This window comes from Oncorhynchus mykiss, chromosome 6, assembly GCF_013265735.2.
Source record: "Oncorhynchus mykiss isolate Arlee chromosome 6, USDA_OmykA_1.1, whole genome shotgun sequence".
Lineage (NCBI taxonomy): Eukaryota > Metazoa > Chordata > Actinopteri > Salmoniformes > Salmonidae > Oncorhynchus > Oncorhynchus mykiss.
In genome coordinates, this window is record NC_048570.1 from 17,003,562 (window position 1) to 17,018,940 (window position 15,379).

The following is a 15,379-nucleotide window of genomic DNA, read 5'->3' on the forward strand; positions in this document are numbered from 1 at the left end:
TCACATTGGTATTGACTAATCAGATCAGCTCTGAAAAAGATCTGATTGGTCAAAATACCAATTAGTGGAAAAAATATCCAAATTGGGCTGCCTGTGTAAATGCAGCCTGTGCGTGTGCGTGTTAAGGTGCGGAGTCAGTTTAGGTGGCCAGTTCAATTGTTCAGCACTCTGATGGCTTGTACTGTAGATTAAAACTGTCTGCCAGACCGGAAGGGAGTGAATGGCTCTTGGCTGGGGTGTGGAGTGTCCTTGATGATGCTGCGGGACATCCCCGGGCACCGTTTCAAGTCGATGTCCTGGATGGGTGGGAGCACGGTCCCGGTGATGTATTGGGCTGTCTTCACCACCCCATGTTCTTTTGCTCCTCCTTAGATATAGATGCCATACCAGTTTACCTTATTGCAATAGAAGAGCCCAAAAAAACGAATTCACACAGAAATACAAATGTAAAATGGTACATCATCTTAAAACCATATCCACATCTGTTCAGTACTCACAAAAGTCTTTAGCATTACTAAAACCAATCCTGGTGGTTTTCCAGAGCAGCATGTGTAGAGAAGTGTTAGAGGAGCCCGTAATGAATGTACAGAAAGAGACTAAATTAATTTATGAGACTGACAGTATCAACTTTACACATGATTACACAGCAAACATCCTTGGAGGAACATGCATGACCCTCACCAGTGTCACCTTACCATATTAACGACACAACTATAAAGATGTTCATCTGCTTATATTATATGGAGAGTAGGCTATGAAATGTTTCTCAACATTCCCGTCAGTTTACTGTTTATACTATGTAGTGTAAATCTCTGGTTAGTTGTTTATGCATTCTGGTATACCTAAAACACGTGACCTCTAATCAGGGGCACAACTGTGGTTTTAGAAGTGGGGTGGGACAGAATTATAATTTTTTTAGTATTTTTTTATTTAAACACTCCAAACAGCCTACCCGATCCATCAGAGGTGTCCGCAAGGTCCTAGAATACATCGTGGCCTAGTTTTGTATCACATTCCAATGATAAAACTTGGGGGGGACAAAAATGCAATTTCCGAATGTGGGGAGGACATATCCCCCTGTCCCCAGTGAAAGTTGCCCCACTGCCTTTATCATTAAACTGGTGACTAGTGAAAATTATTAGTGCATTTTCTTGAAACAGACAATTATTTTTCAACCTCTAGCCTTGGCACTAGAGGGCAGCATAATAGCATGAAACAGATGGAGACTTGACGCCCGATTAGATCCAGTGACTGATCAGTTCTGTCGTGATTGTAAGCAGTGGTGGAAAAAGTAGCTAATTGTCATACTTGAGTAAAAGTAAAGATACCTTAATAGAAAATTACTCAAGTAAAAGTGAAAGTCACCAAGTAAAATACTACTTGAGTAAAAGTCTAAAAGTATTTGGTTTTAAATATACTTAAGTATATACTTAAGCACCCCCTATCTACATCGATGGGACAGCAGTGGAGAAGGTGGAAAGTTTTAAGTTCCTCGGTGTACATATCCCTGATAAACTGAAATGGTCCACCCACACAGACAGTGTGGTAAAGAAGGCGCAACAGCGCCTCTTCAACTTCAGGAGGCTGAAGAAATTTGGCTTGTCACCTTAAACCCTCACAAGCTTTTACAGACGCACAATTGAGAGCATCCTGTCTGGCTGTATCACCGCCTGGTACGGAAACTGCACCGCCCACAACCACAGGGCTCTCCAGAGGGTAGTGTGGACTGCACAATGCATCACCGGGGGCAAATGACCTGCCCTCCAGGACACCTACAGCACCGATGTCACAGGAAGGCCAAAGAGATCATCAGGAACAACAACCACCCGAGCCACTGCCTGTTCACCCCGCTACCATCCAGAAGGCGAGGTCAGTACAGGTGCGTTAAAGCTGGGACCGAGAGGCTGAAAAACAGCTTCTATCTCAAGGCCATCAGACTGTTAAACAGCCACCACTAACACAGAGAGGCGGCCGCCTACATACAGACTTGAAATCATTGGCTACTTTAATAATACTTTAATAATGTTTTCATATCTTTCATTACTCATCTCATATGTATATACTGTATTCTATACCATCTATTGCATCTTAGCCTATGCCGCTCTGACATTACTCATCCATTTATTCTTATTCCATTCCTTTACTTAGATTTGTGTGTATTAGGTATTTGTTGTGGAATTGTTAGATTACTTGTTAGATATTGCTGCGCTGTCAGAACTAGAAGCACAAGCATTTCGATACACTCGCAATAACATCTGTAATTAAATGTAATTGCAAAAATATACTTAAGTATCAAAAGTAAAAGTATAAATCATTTAAAAATCTTTATATTAAGCAAATCATACAGCACCATTTTCTTGTTTTAAAAATTCATGGATATCCAACACTCAGACATCATTTACAAAAAAAATGTGTGTTTAGTGAGTCCGCCAGATCATTAATTTACATTTTAGTTATTTTGCAGATGCTCTTATCCAGAGCAACTATGGTTAAGTGCCTTACTCAAGGGCACATTGACAGATTTTTCTCCTAATGTATTTGGCTCAGGAATGCAAAGCAGCGACCTTTCGGTTACTGGCCTACCGCACAACCGCTAAGCTACCTGCAACCCCATTCAAAATGTAACGAGTACTTTTGGGTATCAGGGAAAATGTATGGAGTAAAAAGTACATTATTTTCTATAGGAATGTACTGAAGTAAAAGTAGGAGTAGTCAAAAATATAAATAGTAATGTAAAGTACAGATACCCCAGAAAACGTCAAGTAGTACTTTAAAGTATTTCCACAATAATCGAGAATTTCAATAAGCATTTCTCTACGGCTGGTCATGCTTTCCTCCTGGCTACCCCAACCCCGGCCAACAGCTCCGCACCCCCCGCAGCTACTTGCCCAAGCCTCCCCAGCTTCTCCTTCACCCAAATCCAGATAGCAGATGTTCTGAAAGAGCTGCAAAACCTGGACCCGTGCAAATCAGCAGGGCTAGACAATCTGGACCCTCTCTTTCTAAAATTATCCGCCGCCAGTGTTGCAACCCCTATTACCAGTCTGTTCAACCTCTCTTTCGTCTCGACCCACGATTCATAAAGATTGGAAAGTTGCCGCGGTCATCCCCCTCTTCAAAGGGGGTGACACTCTAGACCCAAACTGTTACAGACCTATATCCATCCTACCCTGCCTTTCTAAAGTCTTCGAAAGCCAAGTTAACAAACAGATCACTGACCATTTCAAATCCCACCGTACCTTCTCCGCTGTGCAATCTGGTTTCCGAGCTGATCACGGGTGCACCTCAGCCACTCTCAAGGTACTAAAAGATATCAGAACCGCTGTCGATAAAAGACAGTACTGTGTGGCCGTCTTCATCGACCTGGCCAAGGCTTTCGATTCTGTCAATCACCGTATTCTTATCGGTAGACTCAACAGCCTTGGTTTCTCAAATGACTGCCTCGCCTGGTTCACCAACTACTTCTCAGACAGAGTTCAGTGTGTAAAATCGGAGGGCCTGTTGTCCGGACCTCTGGCAGTCTCTATGGGGGTACCACAGGATTCAATTCTCGGGCCGACTCTTTTCTCTGTATATATCAACGATGTCGCTCTTGCTGCAGGTGATTCCTTGATCCACCTCTACGCAGACTACATCATTCTGTATACATCTGGCCCTTCTTTGGACACTGTGTTAACAAACCTCCAAACAATGCAACACTCCTTCCGTGGCCTCCAAATGCATGTAAAAACTAAATGCATGTTTTTCTTTTCAATTTTTTTGTTGAATTTTACCCCCTTTTTCTCCCCAATTTCATGGTATCCAATTGTTTGCTACTATCTTGTCTCATCGCTACAACTCCTGTACGGGCTCGGGAGAGACGAAGGTTGAAGGTCACGTGTCCTCCAATACACAACCCAACCAAGCCGCACTGCTTCTTAACACAGCGCGCATCCAACCCGGAAGCCAGCCGCACCAATGTGTCGGAGTAAACACTGAGCACCTGGCAACCTTGGTTAGCGTGCACTTCGCCCTGCCCGCCACAGGAGTCGCTGGTGCGCGATGAGACAAGGATATCCCTACTGGCCAAACCCTCCCTAACCCGGACGACGCTATACCAATTGTGCGTCAGCCCACGGACCTCCCGGTCGTGGCCGGTAATGACAGAGCCTGGACGCGAATCCAGAGTCTCTGGAGGCACAACTGGCAGTACCCTTAACCACTGCGCCACCCGGGAGGCCCCCTAAATGCATGTTTTTCAACCGATCGCTGCCCGCACCCGCCCGCCTGACTAGCATCACTACTCTGGACGGTTCTGACTTAGAATATGTGGACAACTACAAATACCTAGGTGTCTGGCTAGACTGTTAACTCCACTTCCAGACTCATATTAAGCATCTCCAATCCAAAATTAAATCTAGAATCGGCTTCCTATTTCACAACAAAGCATCTTTCACTTACGCTGCCAAACATACCCTTGTAAAACTGACTATCCTACCGATCCTCGACTTCGGTGATGTCATTTACAAAATAGCCTCCAACACTCTACTCAGCAAACTGGATGCAGTCTATCACAGTGCCATCCGTTTTGTCACCAAAGCCCCATATACCACCCACCACTGCGACCTGTATGCTGTCGTCGGCTGGCCCTTGCTACATATTCGTCACCAGAGCACTGGCTCCAGGTCATCTATAAGTCTTTGCTAGGTAAAGCTCTGCCTTATCTCAGCTCACTGGTCACCATAACAACACCCACCCGTAGCATGCGCTCCAGCAGGTATACAGTGCCTTGCAAAAGTATTCGGCCCCCTTGAACTTTGCGACCTTTTGCCACATTTCAGGCTTCAAACATAAAGATATAAAACTGTATTTTTTTGTGAAGAATCAACAACAAGTGGGACACAATCATGAAGTGGAACGACATTTATTGGATATTTCAAACTTTTTTAACAAATCAAAAACTGAAAAATTGGGTGTGCAAAATTATTCAGCCCCTTTACTTTCAGTGCAGCAAACTCTCTCCAGAAGTTCAGTGAGGATCTCTGAATGATCCAATGTTGACCTAAATGACTAATGATGATAAATACAATCCACCTGTGTGTAATCAAGTCTCCGTATAAATGCACCTGCACTGTGATAGTCTCAGAGGTCCGTTAAAAGCGCAGAGAGCATCATGAAGAACAAGGAACACACCAGGCAGGTCCGAGATACTGTTGTGAAGAAGTTTAAAGCCGGATTTGGATACAAAAAGATTTCCCAAGCTTTAAACATCCCAAGGAGCACTGTGCAAGCGATAATATTGAAATGGAAGGAGTATCAGACCACTGCAAATCTACCAAGACCTGGCCGTCCCTCTAAACTTTCAGCTCATACAAGGAGAAGACTGAGATGCAGAGATGCAGCCAAGAGGCCCATGATCACTCTGGATGAGATGCAGAGATCTACAGCTGAGGTGGGAGACTCTGTCCATAGGACAACAATCAGTCGTATATTGCACAAATCTGGCCTTTATGGAAGAGTGGCAAGAAGAAAGCCATTTCTTAAAGATATCCATAAAAAGTGTTGTTTAAAGTTTGCCACAAGCCACCTGGGAGACACACCAAACATGTGGAAGAAGGTGCTCTGGTCAGATGAAACCAAAATTGAACTTTTTGGCAACAATGCAAAACGTTATGTTTGGCGTAAAAGCAACACAGCTGAACACACCATCCCCACTGTCAAACATGGTGGTGGCAGCATCATGGTTTGGGCCTGCTTTTCTTCAGCAGGGACAGGGAAGATGGTTAAAATTGATGGGAAGATGGATGGAGCCAAATACAGGACCATTCTGGAAGAAAACCTGATGGAGTCTGCAAAAGACCTGAGACTGGGACGGAGATTTGTCTTCCAACAAGACAATGATCCAAAACATAAAGCAAAATCTACAATGGAATGGTTCAAAAATAAACATATCCAGGTGTTAGAATGGCCAAGTCAAAGTCCAGACCTGAATCCAATCGAGAATCTGTGGAAAGAACTGAAAACTGCTGTTCACAAATGCTCTCCATCCAACCTCACTGAGCTCGAGCTGTTTTGCAAGGAGGAATGGGAAAAAATGTCAGTCTCTCGATGTGCAAAACTGATAGAGACATACCCCAAACGACTTACAGCTGTAATCGCAGCAAAAGGTGGCACTACAAAGTATTAACTTAAGGGGGCTGAATAATTTTGCACGCCCAATTTTTCAGTTTTTGATTTGTTAAAAAAGTTTGAAATATCCAATAAATGTCGTTCCACTTCATGATTGTGTCCCACTTGTTGATTCTTCACAAAAAAATACAGTTTTATATCTTTATGTTTGAAGCCTGAAATGTGGCAAAAGGTCGCAAAGTTCAAGGGGGCCGAATACTTTCGCAAGGCACTCTATCTCACTGGTCATCCCCAAAGCCAAAACCTGCTTTGGCCGCCTTTCCTTCCAGTTCTCTGCTGCAAAAAAAAAAAATCGCTGAAGTTGGAGACTTATATCTCCCTCACTAACTTTAAGCATCAGCTATCTGAGCAGCTTGCCGATCGCTGCAGCTGTACACAGCCCATCTGTAAATAGCCCATCCAACTACCTACCTCATCCCCATATTGTTTTTATGTACTTTTTTTTGCTCTTTTGCACACCAGTATTTCTACTTGCACATCTATCACTCCAGTGTTAATTTGCTAAATTGTAATTACTTCGCTACTATGGCCTATTTAATGCCTTACCTCCTTATGCCATATGCACACACTGTATATAGATTTTATATAACTCTGTGTTGTTGTTTTTTGTCGCACTGCTTTGCTTTATCTTGGCCAGGTTGCAGTTGTAAATGACAACTTGTTCTCAACTGGTCTACCTGGTTAAATAAAGGTGAAATAAAATTAAAATATATATATTTTTTACCTAAGTACTTTACACCACTGAGTAAGTCACAATGACAATCAAATTCGAGGTCTGAAGACATACACTATGAATACTACACGGCCAAAAGTATGTGCTCTTCGAACATCTCATTCCAAAATCATGGGCATTAATATGGAGTTGGTCCCCTCTTCCAATTGTGGCGAGCTTTACACCACTCCAGCCAACGCTTGGCATTGTGGGAATGAATGGTAAACTTAAGCTTGTGTGCAGCTGCTCGGCCATGGAAATCCATTTCTTGACGCTCCCGTCTAAACAGTTTTTGTGCTGACCTTGCTTCCAGAGGCCGTTTGGAACTCGGTAGTGAGTGTTGCAACTGGGGTACACGATTTTTATGCGCTTCAGCACTCCGCAGTCCCATTCTGTGAACTTGTGTGGCCTACCACTTAGCAGCTGAGCCGTTGTTGCTCCTAGGTATTTCCACTTCACAATAACAGCACTTACAGTTGAGATCTCTATGGAGATTGCATGGCTGTGTGCTGAATTTTATAAATGTGTCTTCTTCTATGGTATAATCTCATTCGCAACAATGTGAAGTGCGAGTGTTATACACCTGTCAGCAACCATTGTGGTTGAAATAGCCGAATCCACTAATTTTGAAGGCGTGTCCATATACTTTTGACCATGTAGTGTATCTACTGCAGGGCTAAATACGCCTAGCTTCTACGTCCCATAAACGTTTCCAAAAAGTAATGTATTTAAAAGTAAATAAGAGAGAAACAAACCCGAAACAATTGATCACAGCCTAAGTCTATGCCAGACAGTTAATCCTTTAATTTAATTAAGGTGTTTAAGGACGTTGTAGCTGTGTCAAAACACGGCCCTATTTTCTGTCAGCAAGTTTTATTTTGTATTTGAAGTGTGAAATGCACAGCGCGAGGCCAAGAAGTTGTGGAAACCATGTGGATGGTCCTGAAAAGTGAGAGTGAACATTCGCACGGATTATTCTCTTACGCTGAATTTCCATTTGTATTCATCATGGTGTGATATGCGAAACAATGCTTAAAGTAGATTACATGCCTCAATCATTAATAGCTGAGGGAGACGTCACTTTATTTTTGAATCGTTATCCCCGGGAAAAGTGCGCTCTACTTCGAAATAATATGCAGAATTTGGTGACCCATCTTTCACGATGTCAATTTCAAGGTTGGATGAGGGTTATCGGTAAGTAGCAATTAAACACAGCAAACGTGTTTAGCTAACTAGCTAGCTAATGGAACCTCAAGTACGGATGAAAGGGGGAGGAAGTCGCTTTGCCTCAAAGCAATCGGCTCCTAGCTAACTAGGTTGATATGCTTGAAAAAATGTTATTCCATGCACGTGAAGTAAACACTCCGTGTACAAAACAATACGAACACCTGCTCTTTCCATGACAGACTCACCAGGTGTATCCAGGCGAAAGCTATGATCCCTTATTGATGTCACTTGTTAAATCCACTTCAATCAGTGTGTAGATGAAGGGGGTGAGACATGTTAAAGAAGGATTTTTAAGCCTTGAGATAATTGAGACATGGATTGTGTGACATTGAGGGTGAATGGGCAAGACAAAAGTGCGCGGGGTATGGCAGTATGTACCAGGCGCACCTGTTTGTGTCAAGAACTGCAACGCTGCTGGGTTTTTCACGCTCAGCAGTTTCCCTTGTGTATCAATAATGGTCCACCACCCAAATGACATACAGCCAACTTAATACAACTGTGGGAAGCACTGGAATCAACATGTGCCAGCATCCCTGTCGAACGCTTTCGGCACCTTGTAGAGCCCATGCCCCGACGAATTGAAGCTGTTCTGAGGGTGCAACTCAATATTAGAAAGGTGTTTTTAATGTTTTGGCCAGCTCTAAATCAAAATTCCTGATGTAGTAATTCTAGCTACCTAGCTACACATGAGTCATGACAGGTGAAAATCGAATTCATGTGTCTTTCCTTTTCTTCTTGACAAGTTATGAAACCATAATACCAATATTAAAATGCAGGATACAAGCTTGGTTGTGTAAAAAACAGTAACACAGTTGACAGGAGTGATGCAACCATTAGAAAGAAAAAGTAAGCAGGACTAAGCTGTAAGCTTAGCTGGACACACGGGACACTTATCCATGCTTCAGAAGAGGGAACAATCACTCAGCCTTGCTATGTCTTCAGTCTGATATGGGCACACACTTACTGACAATGCTGATGTAGCCTATCATAAGGTTAACATCAAATGAGACAAAATCCTTCTTCCTCAAGCAGTATACTACTTGAACTTGTGAACATTAGAGGATGTAACACGCATGGGACATTTGACCCCTGGTAGTAACCTTAATCTCTCAGAAAGTGGGGATTACTAAAAGCACAGTGTTCGCCTGCAATGACATGATCTGTGCTGCCTGTACGAGACCACCAAGGCTTGATGCCCTCTGTGTGATGTGGCGGAATAAGGGATCTGAAAAATGCATTGATTGTTTGCTCTTTATCAGAGCTTACATGAGTCCCATCTCCACTGTACAATCCGGGATGCTGGCATGTTTTTTTTATGTGCACGTTTGTCATCCATTCCAATAGAAGGGACTTGCTTCCATGTACTTACAGGTACTGTAATTCATATGGGAATAAATACGGGAATAAAAAACCTATTAATTAAATGGAATCCACATTCATTGTCTGTCATAGCTTGTTAATATGCATGTTTTGCAGATATGAAGAGCTCATCAACTAACTGGATATCCTGCGGCCAGCCTTTCACTGAGCCTGCCATATGGAAGCCAAAGTTCTGCATAGTTACCGACTGTCAGCTACTCCTATTGGACAAACAAGAGGTATTTAACTCCTACCAAATAATTAATAATATGTGGTGTGAGGATTGAAGAGAAGGGAAATCATGTAGGCCTACATTTGTATTAGTTTTTTTTAAGGAGAGTGGAATTCCACCCTTCTGGAGCCTGGAGTGAACTGTCCCATTGTTTATTACCAGTAGCAACTGTAGCATAAGTTGTTGTCATTGCCTGTTGTCCTGGCTGTTACCCAGATCCACCCGCTGCTGCTGCAGGAGCGCCGGGCCGAGTCGTGCACGGTGTGGCTACTACGTCATACCCTCACTGTGCCCAGAGACTGCCACACCCTTGGAGACAAAACAGCCCTGGCCACAGACAACAGTAAGTACAGTCTACCCACTCCTACCCTACCAAACTGAGTACACATCACTCCACTATACTATGGGATGAAACGCTTACCTGTCAATCAACACAGTAGAGTACAAGTAAAATATGTGATCTTGTTCGTTCACTCCGTCTTTGAAGAAGAAATTGCAAAGTAATCAACAATCGGAAGCAGAGTAAACTAGGCTACTTGTTGTAAATATTGGTTTAGACATTTGACTAAGGATGGAGTCTGGAGTAACTGATTTTTTGTTTGAGTCATAATGCTACAAATGAATTGAGCCTAGATGTAGGTAAATTAAACTTGATGCGAAAATTGCTTGTGGTGGTGAAATCAAGGCTTTTTTTTCAGAATGAGGATAAACTGCTTGTGGATTAGGCCTAACGGTGGAAGAGTGTGCTTAGATATGAAAAAATACTGAAACTAATGTTTTGCAAAGTTTTCAGGTTTATGTTTAGGCTTTTCCTGGAGACAGAACTGAGTGATTTCTGCTAGATGGGCCAGCAGCAAAGTCAAAATTGGCTATATTGTAAAAATGTATGAAAACAAACATGCTTTTTTGAGCCAACTGTCTTACTGAGACATGGGTGAACCTAGCCTATTTCCTTTCCTTACCACTGGAGGTCTCAGCAGTCAATGACTCTGAACATCCTCAAACCTTTTCTAGTCATTCCTTTCCCAGTACGCTGCAATAATGGCAAACTATTACCACAGGACTCAAAATAGAAATTCCTTGGTGTAATATAATCCATACATTTGCCTATTATTGCTTGTTTTTGCACAGTAGTGTCCCTAGGTGTGCCCCAAGTAGTGTCCTTCATAGGTCAGTTTTTTGGAGCCACGCCGGCCACATCAATTCAGAGCCCCACCTGACATCAGGACAGATTTTTCTCCGCAACCCGACCCACTGGCATAGAATTGTTCAAAGAGCGAATCCGTAAACCAGTCATATAACATTAATTTATGTAAAAAAATGTATGACTCCAGAGTAGTAGGCTTTATTATGAATATTATTAGGCTATTATTACTATTCCCCTTCCCTGCATTAATTAATTTGTCTGCATATCTATTCACCATTTGGATAAAAGGAAACCATGCCATGCATTAAGAACTATATTATTTTATTTTATAATGCGATGTGTCACTCAAATCGCTTTGAGAGAAAGAGCCTTCTAATTAGACTTCTTACCAAATGAAAGCATGTAGCCGACATAACAAAATAAGACCTTTGTCTTCAATATTGTTTCGATAATCAAATAGCCTAAATTGAAATAAACCATTCCCAGACTCGAATATAGGCTGCAAAAATAGGCTACATTTATTTAGTAGGTTCCTCAAACTTTTACCAGCCGCTCCGGTTCACACTTTTTACATGGCCTGCGTGTAGTCTAATTAACAAAAGCCTGAATTAATGTAATAAATAATTGATAATTAACTGATTTATCGAGAACAAATAGGCCTACCTGCTTGCACTTTGTGCAAGCTGTGCATCCATCTACCTCGTCATTGTCCTTCCAAACTGGGGATTTCACTCGTGCAGCACCTGTTTCCCCTATAATGTTGTAACCTATATTTCTCTCTGGTTAGGCCTATGCTAGACATTTTTGCGTGAGCTAGGCTAGTCCCGTGTAGCTTAGTTGGTAGAGAAAAAATGTAAAATGTCAACAAAAAATGTATCCAGGGAAAGTAAGCTTGGCAATGTGTCATATACTCATGTGGGGAGAGGGAACATAAGCTCTGTGCGTGGACAATTTATAACGTTTTAGCATCACACAAATAAGGGATACTGTAGTTCCCAGCTCCAAACACTCTCAATGCGAGCGCGGCTGATGTCTTAAGTCTGCCTCGCTGCTCACAGAATGGAATTCGCAAACACAACGCAACACATGAAGCTTCTGGGTTTTTAAAAAGTGTATTATCTTGATTTGAAATGTTTCCGACCTGCAATGTAATGGTTCTGAACCACGAGCCAGCCCACGGACTGAAATAATGTTTTCATTCTACCAGGAACCGTGGGTATCCGATCCGATGCAGGACTCCAGCCCCTAGCTGCTGTACCCCTTAGCGCCTGTGCCCTTAGCTGCTGTGCCCCTTAGCTCCTGTGCCCTTAGCTGCTGTGCCCCTTAGCTCCTGTGCCCCTTAGCTCCTGTGCCCCTTAGCTCCTGTGCCCTTAGCTGCTGTGCCCCTTAGCTCCTGTGCCCTTAGCTGCTGTGCCCCTTAGCTCCTGTGCCCTTAGCTGCTGTGCCCCTTAGCTCCTGTGCCCCTTAGCTCCTGTGCCCTTAGCTCCTGTGCCCTTAACTGCTGTGCCCTTAACTGCTGTGCCCTTAGCTGCTGTGCCCTTAGCTGCTGTGCCCCTTAGCTGCTGTGCCCCTTAGCTGCTGTGCCCCTTAGCTGCTGTGCCCCTTAGCTGCTGTGCCCCTTAGCTGCTGTGCCCCTTAGCTCCTGTGCCCTTAGCTCCTGTGCCCTTAACTGCTGTGCCCTTAACTGCTGTGCCCTTAGCTGCTGTGCCCTTAGCTGCTGTGCCCCTTAGCTGCTGTGCCCCTAGCTGCTGTTGCCCCTGCATCGCAACCTGGTTGTGTAGAGGAGAAGGTGGCCGGCCATTGGTCAGGATCTCAGAGAACTGAAGTGAGAGGGATTCTGAGCTATGTTTTGTTTAGTGACCATATGATGAAAAGGGAGAGAAGAAGAAAAAACATGCTGTGTCTTTAAGAGCTGAGTAGCGAAAGCTGGCAGCCAGGCCCTGAGTTGAGCTCAACCCAATCATAGTCTTGGAACGGCTGCCAGATGTAGCGTAGCAGCAGCCAGAACACAGCAGAGCTGCCCCTGCAAAACTAGGCAGCGCTACTCACTGGGACAGGCGGGAGACGAGGATACGTTTCTGTGCCTCACTCGATTCTACATCCTCACGCACACACACGCACAGTGCTGGCAGAAAGGAGTATGCCTCATTCGGTGCTGTGAAGTTATGGAGTTGGACAACGCGGCCAAACCGGAGAGCTACAATGGTAAGGAGAACGTTTTAATAAAGCAGACAAACTGTTGAAGCCTGCTTCTGTCCCCGTGGCAAAGGGCGCTTTAAGGTTAGGAAGATTGTTAGTTGTTCACTTTGTGCTTCTCTCTCATTCAGTTCCAGATTTGAGTTCTGGTGAAGTGGGGTTGTTTGCTGTGGAGACAGATTGCTTGTGGAATTCCTATGAATCAGATGTTTTGTTCGAGTAGATAGAGCAGAAGCCTGGGGGTTCTAATACTGTATTCAACATACTGTTTACTAGGAATAACTTTTAGTCCATTTGAAAGCCACTAGGAAGAATGTTTTAGTCCATAGAGATTGTTAGTTGCGTTAGTTGAAAAAGTGATTGGACTGTTTACTGTTTTTGCATAGAATGTGATGTCTGGGGTATTTTTCTGTCTCAGAATAAATTCGAACACTCTGTGCAGCAACTGGATTTCCACTCTGTAATCTGTGGGCTGAATGACTCATAAAAATCCTGTGTTGGGTCTTCTGAGGAATAACAACTGCGCAGCACATCGGCTCAAGTGTGAGGACGTGTAGGAGTCACTAAGATGTTTGAGAAAACAACAGAGATTGTTTCTCTTAAAAGCTTGTACATTATTTTAACATTTCAGGAGAACTTTTCAGTGTACTGTTGATGAGATATTCTCCTTTGTTTCAAATAGCAATCCACTTGGAATACTGAATATTTCTACAGCCACACTTGGCTGACTTGGATTTATTCCGTTTTATTAGCCGGGCTCTGTGCCATTTTCAAATTTGTCATGAGAATACCACACTAACTTTAATTTCCTTGGAAATATAGTCTGTTCTCTTATTAAATTCTACAACTAAGTGTACTTCAATGAGTTGAACCAATATCTAGTATCTACACAGTCGAGCATGGATTAGAGTAGTCACCCATCCTGGTGTTGGTGCTCAGACAGTCTTCCTCTAGGCTCTTGTCTGGGTTGTGCTGGCCCTATACTCCCCCTGATGCACCAGTCAGTAACCTAGACACTTCTTTGTTCATAACTGCCAGTATCTTCATGTCAATGCTCTGATATGAGCAACACATTTACTTATACTATTCTTTAGTTCGTAAGAGTTTGAATGAAGATATCAGCCTAATTTTCTATTTAACATGCCCTATGGTTAATTTGAATACATATTTTAGAATTTCTAGCTTTATGAGCATTCAATGTTTTGGTGTGATGAATAATTAATTGAAGGATATTAGCACTTGCAGGATTCACTGTCAGTACTAAAGATACTGGTCTGGTACAGACTTTTTTTTTTTTTACCTCTACTACTCTAACAGCTGAAAAACACAATTAGAAATTCCTTCTCAAATATTCATGAATATTGAGCTAAAATAGCAATATCAACAGTTAATATTACATAGTGTTTACTCATCATTCTCTTAAGTATCCAAAACCATTTGTTTTTTTGACACTAAGGGGTGACATGCTCCAGACAACCTGCAGTAGGCCTAAATCTAACACAAGGTGTTAGCATAATCTTGATGACATAATTATTAAATTGGACATAATCTGCTTTAGCATGAAAATTGTCAACATTTTCTTACTGTGTTGTAATTATGGATTGGCAGTAGCCTATAGTGGACATGTTATTGCAGTTTTGGGATGATCTTAACTCTACTGTTGGGGAGAAAGACCCAACATCCCACAGTGGCATTATACTTGGGTCCCCCCATCCTTTTGTTCATCAATTTAGATGTTTCCCTTGTTACAAAAATGGTCATATTCACTGCCAACATTTAGATACAGTATGTCTTTCAAACCAAATAATCTAACCACTGTTGCCTGATTTTGAAATGTCAATGAAACAATTATGAACTGTAAAATGTGTTGTACGGTGGTTTACTAAAAATCTCCCATGTTTTTTTTCTTCCAATTTTACCAAGTAGGCTAAACAGTTTTGTTTTTATCCCCTCTAGCATGGGAGAACTTGTCTGCTTGGGATGAGTCCCCCCTCCAGATTGAAAAATGCCTCCAGTGTACATAAGTGGAATTAGGAGCTAGAAGCAGAACTGCCATGTCTGTCGGTGCCATCTTGGCAATTATTTCCGTGACCAAAGAACTCTAATATAGGTTAGAAAATAATATCTCGAAAGTCTATTTGCATTGGATTATTTACAGTGCCCCTTAAAAAAGTGGTACGGCTTGCTCATGCCTTTTGAGTTAAAGCTGAGGATTGTGGATGACATTTTAATGGGTCCATTTTGGCCCTCTTGAAAGGCAAAGTGCTTGCCTCTGAATTTATTACACTTCTTTTTGACTCAACTTTTTGGGGCGTTAAACTGCGTAGGTGCATTAAAT

The 15,379-nt window shown here is 42.6% G+C and overlaps 1 protein-coding gene across 1 annotated transcript in view; it reads left to right on the forward strand.

Moving 5' to 3' along the window:
• Positions 1-12,534: 12,534 nt before the first annotated feature.
• Positions 12,535-15,379, forward strand: part of dab2ipa (DAB2 interacting protein a) — a 109,917-nt gene continuing 107,072 nt past the window's right edge. Inside the window, exon 1 of the mRNA XM_021605356.2 lies at positions 12,535-13,050. Coding sequence (XP_021461031.2) covers positions 13,011-13,050 — 40 coding nt within the window. The 5' untranslated portion in view covers positions 12,535-13,010. The remainder of the gene's footprint in view (positions 13,051-15,379) is intronic.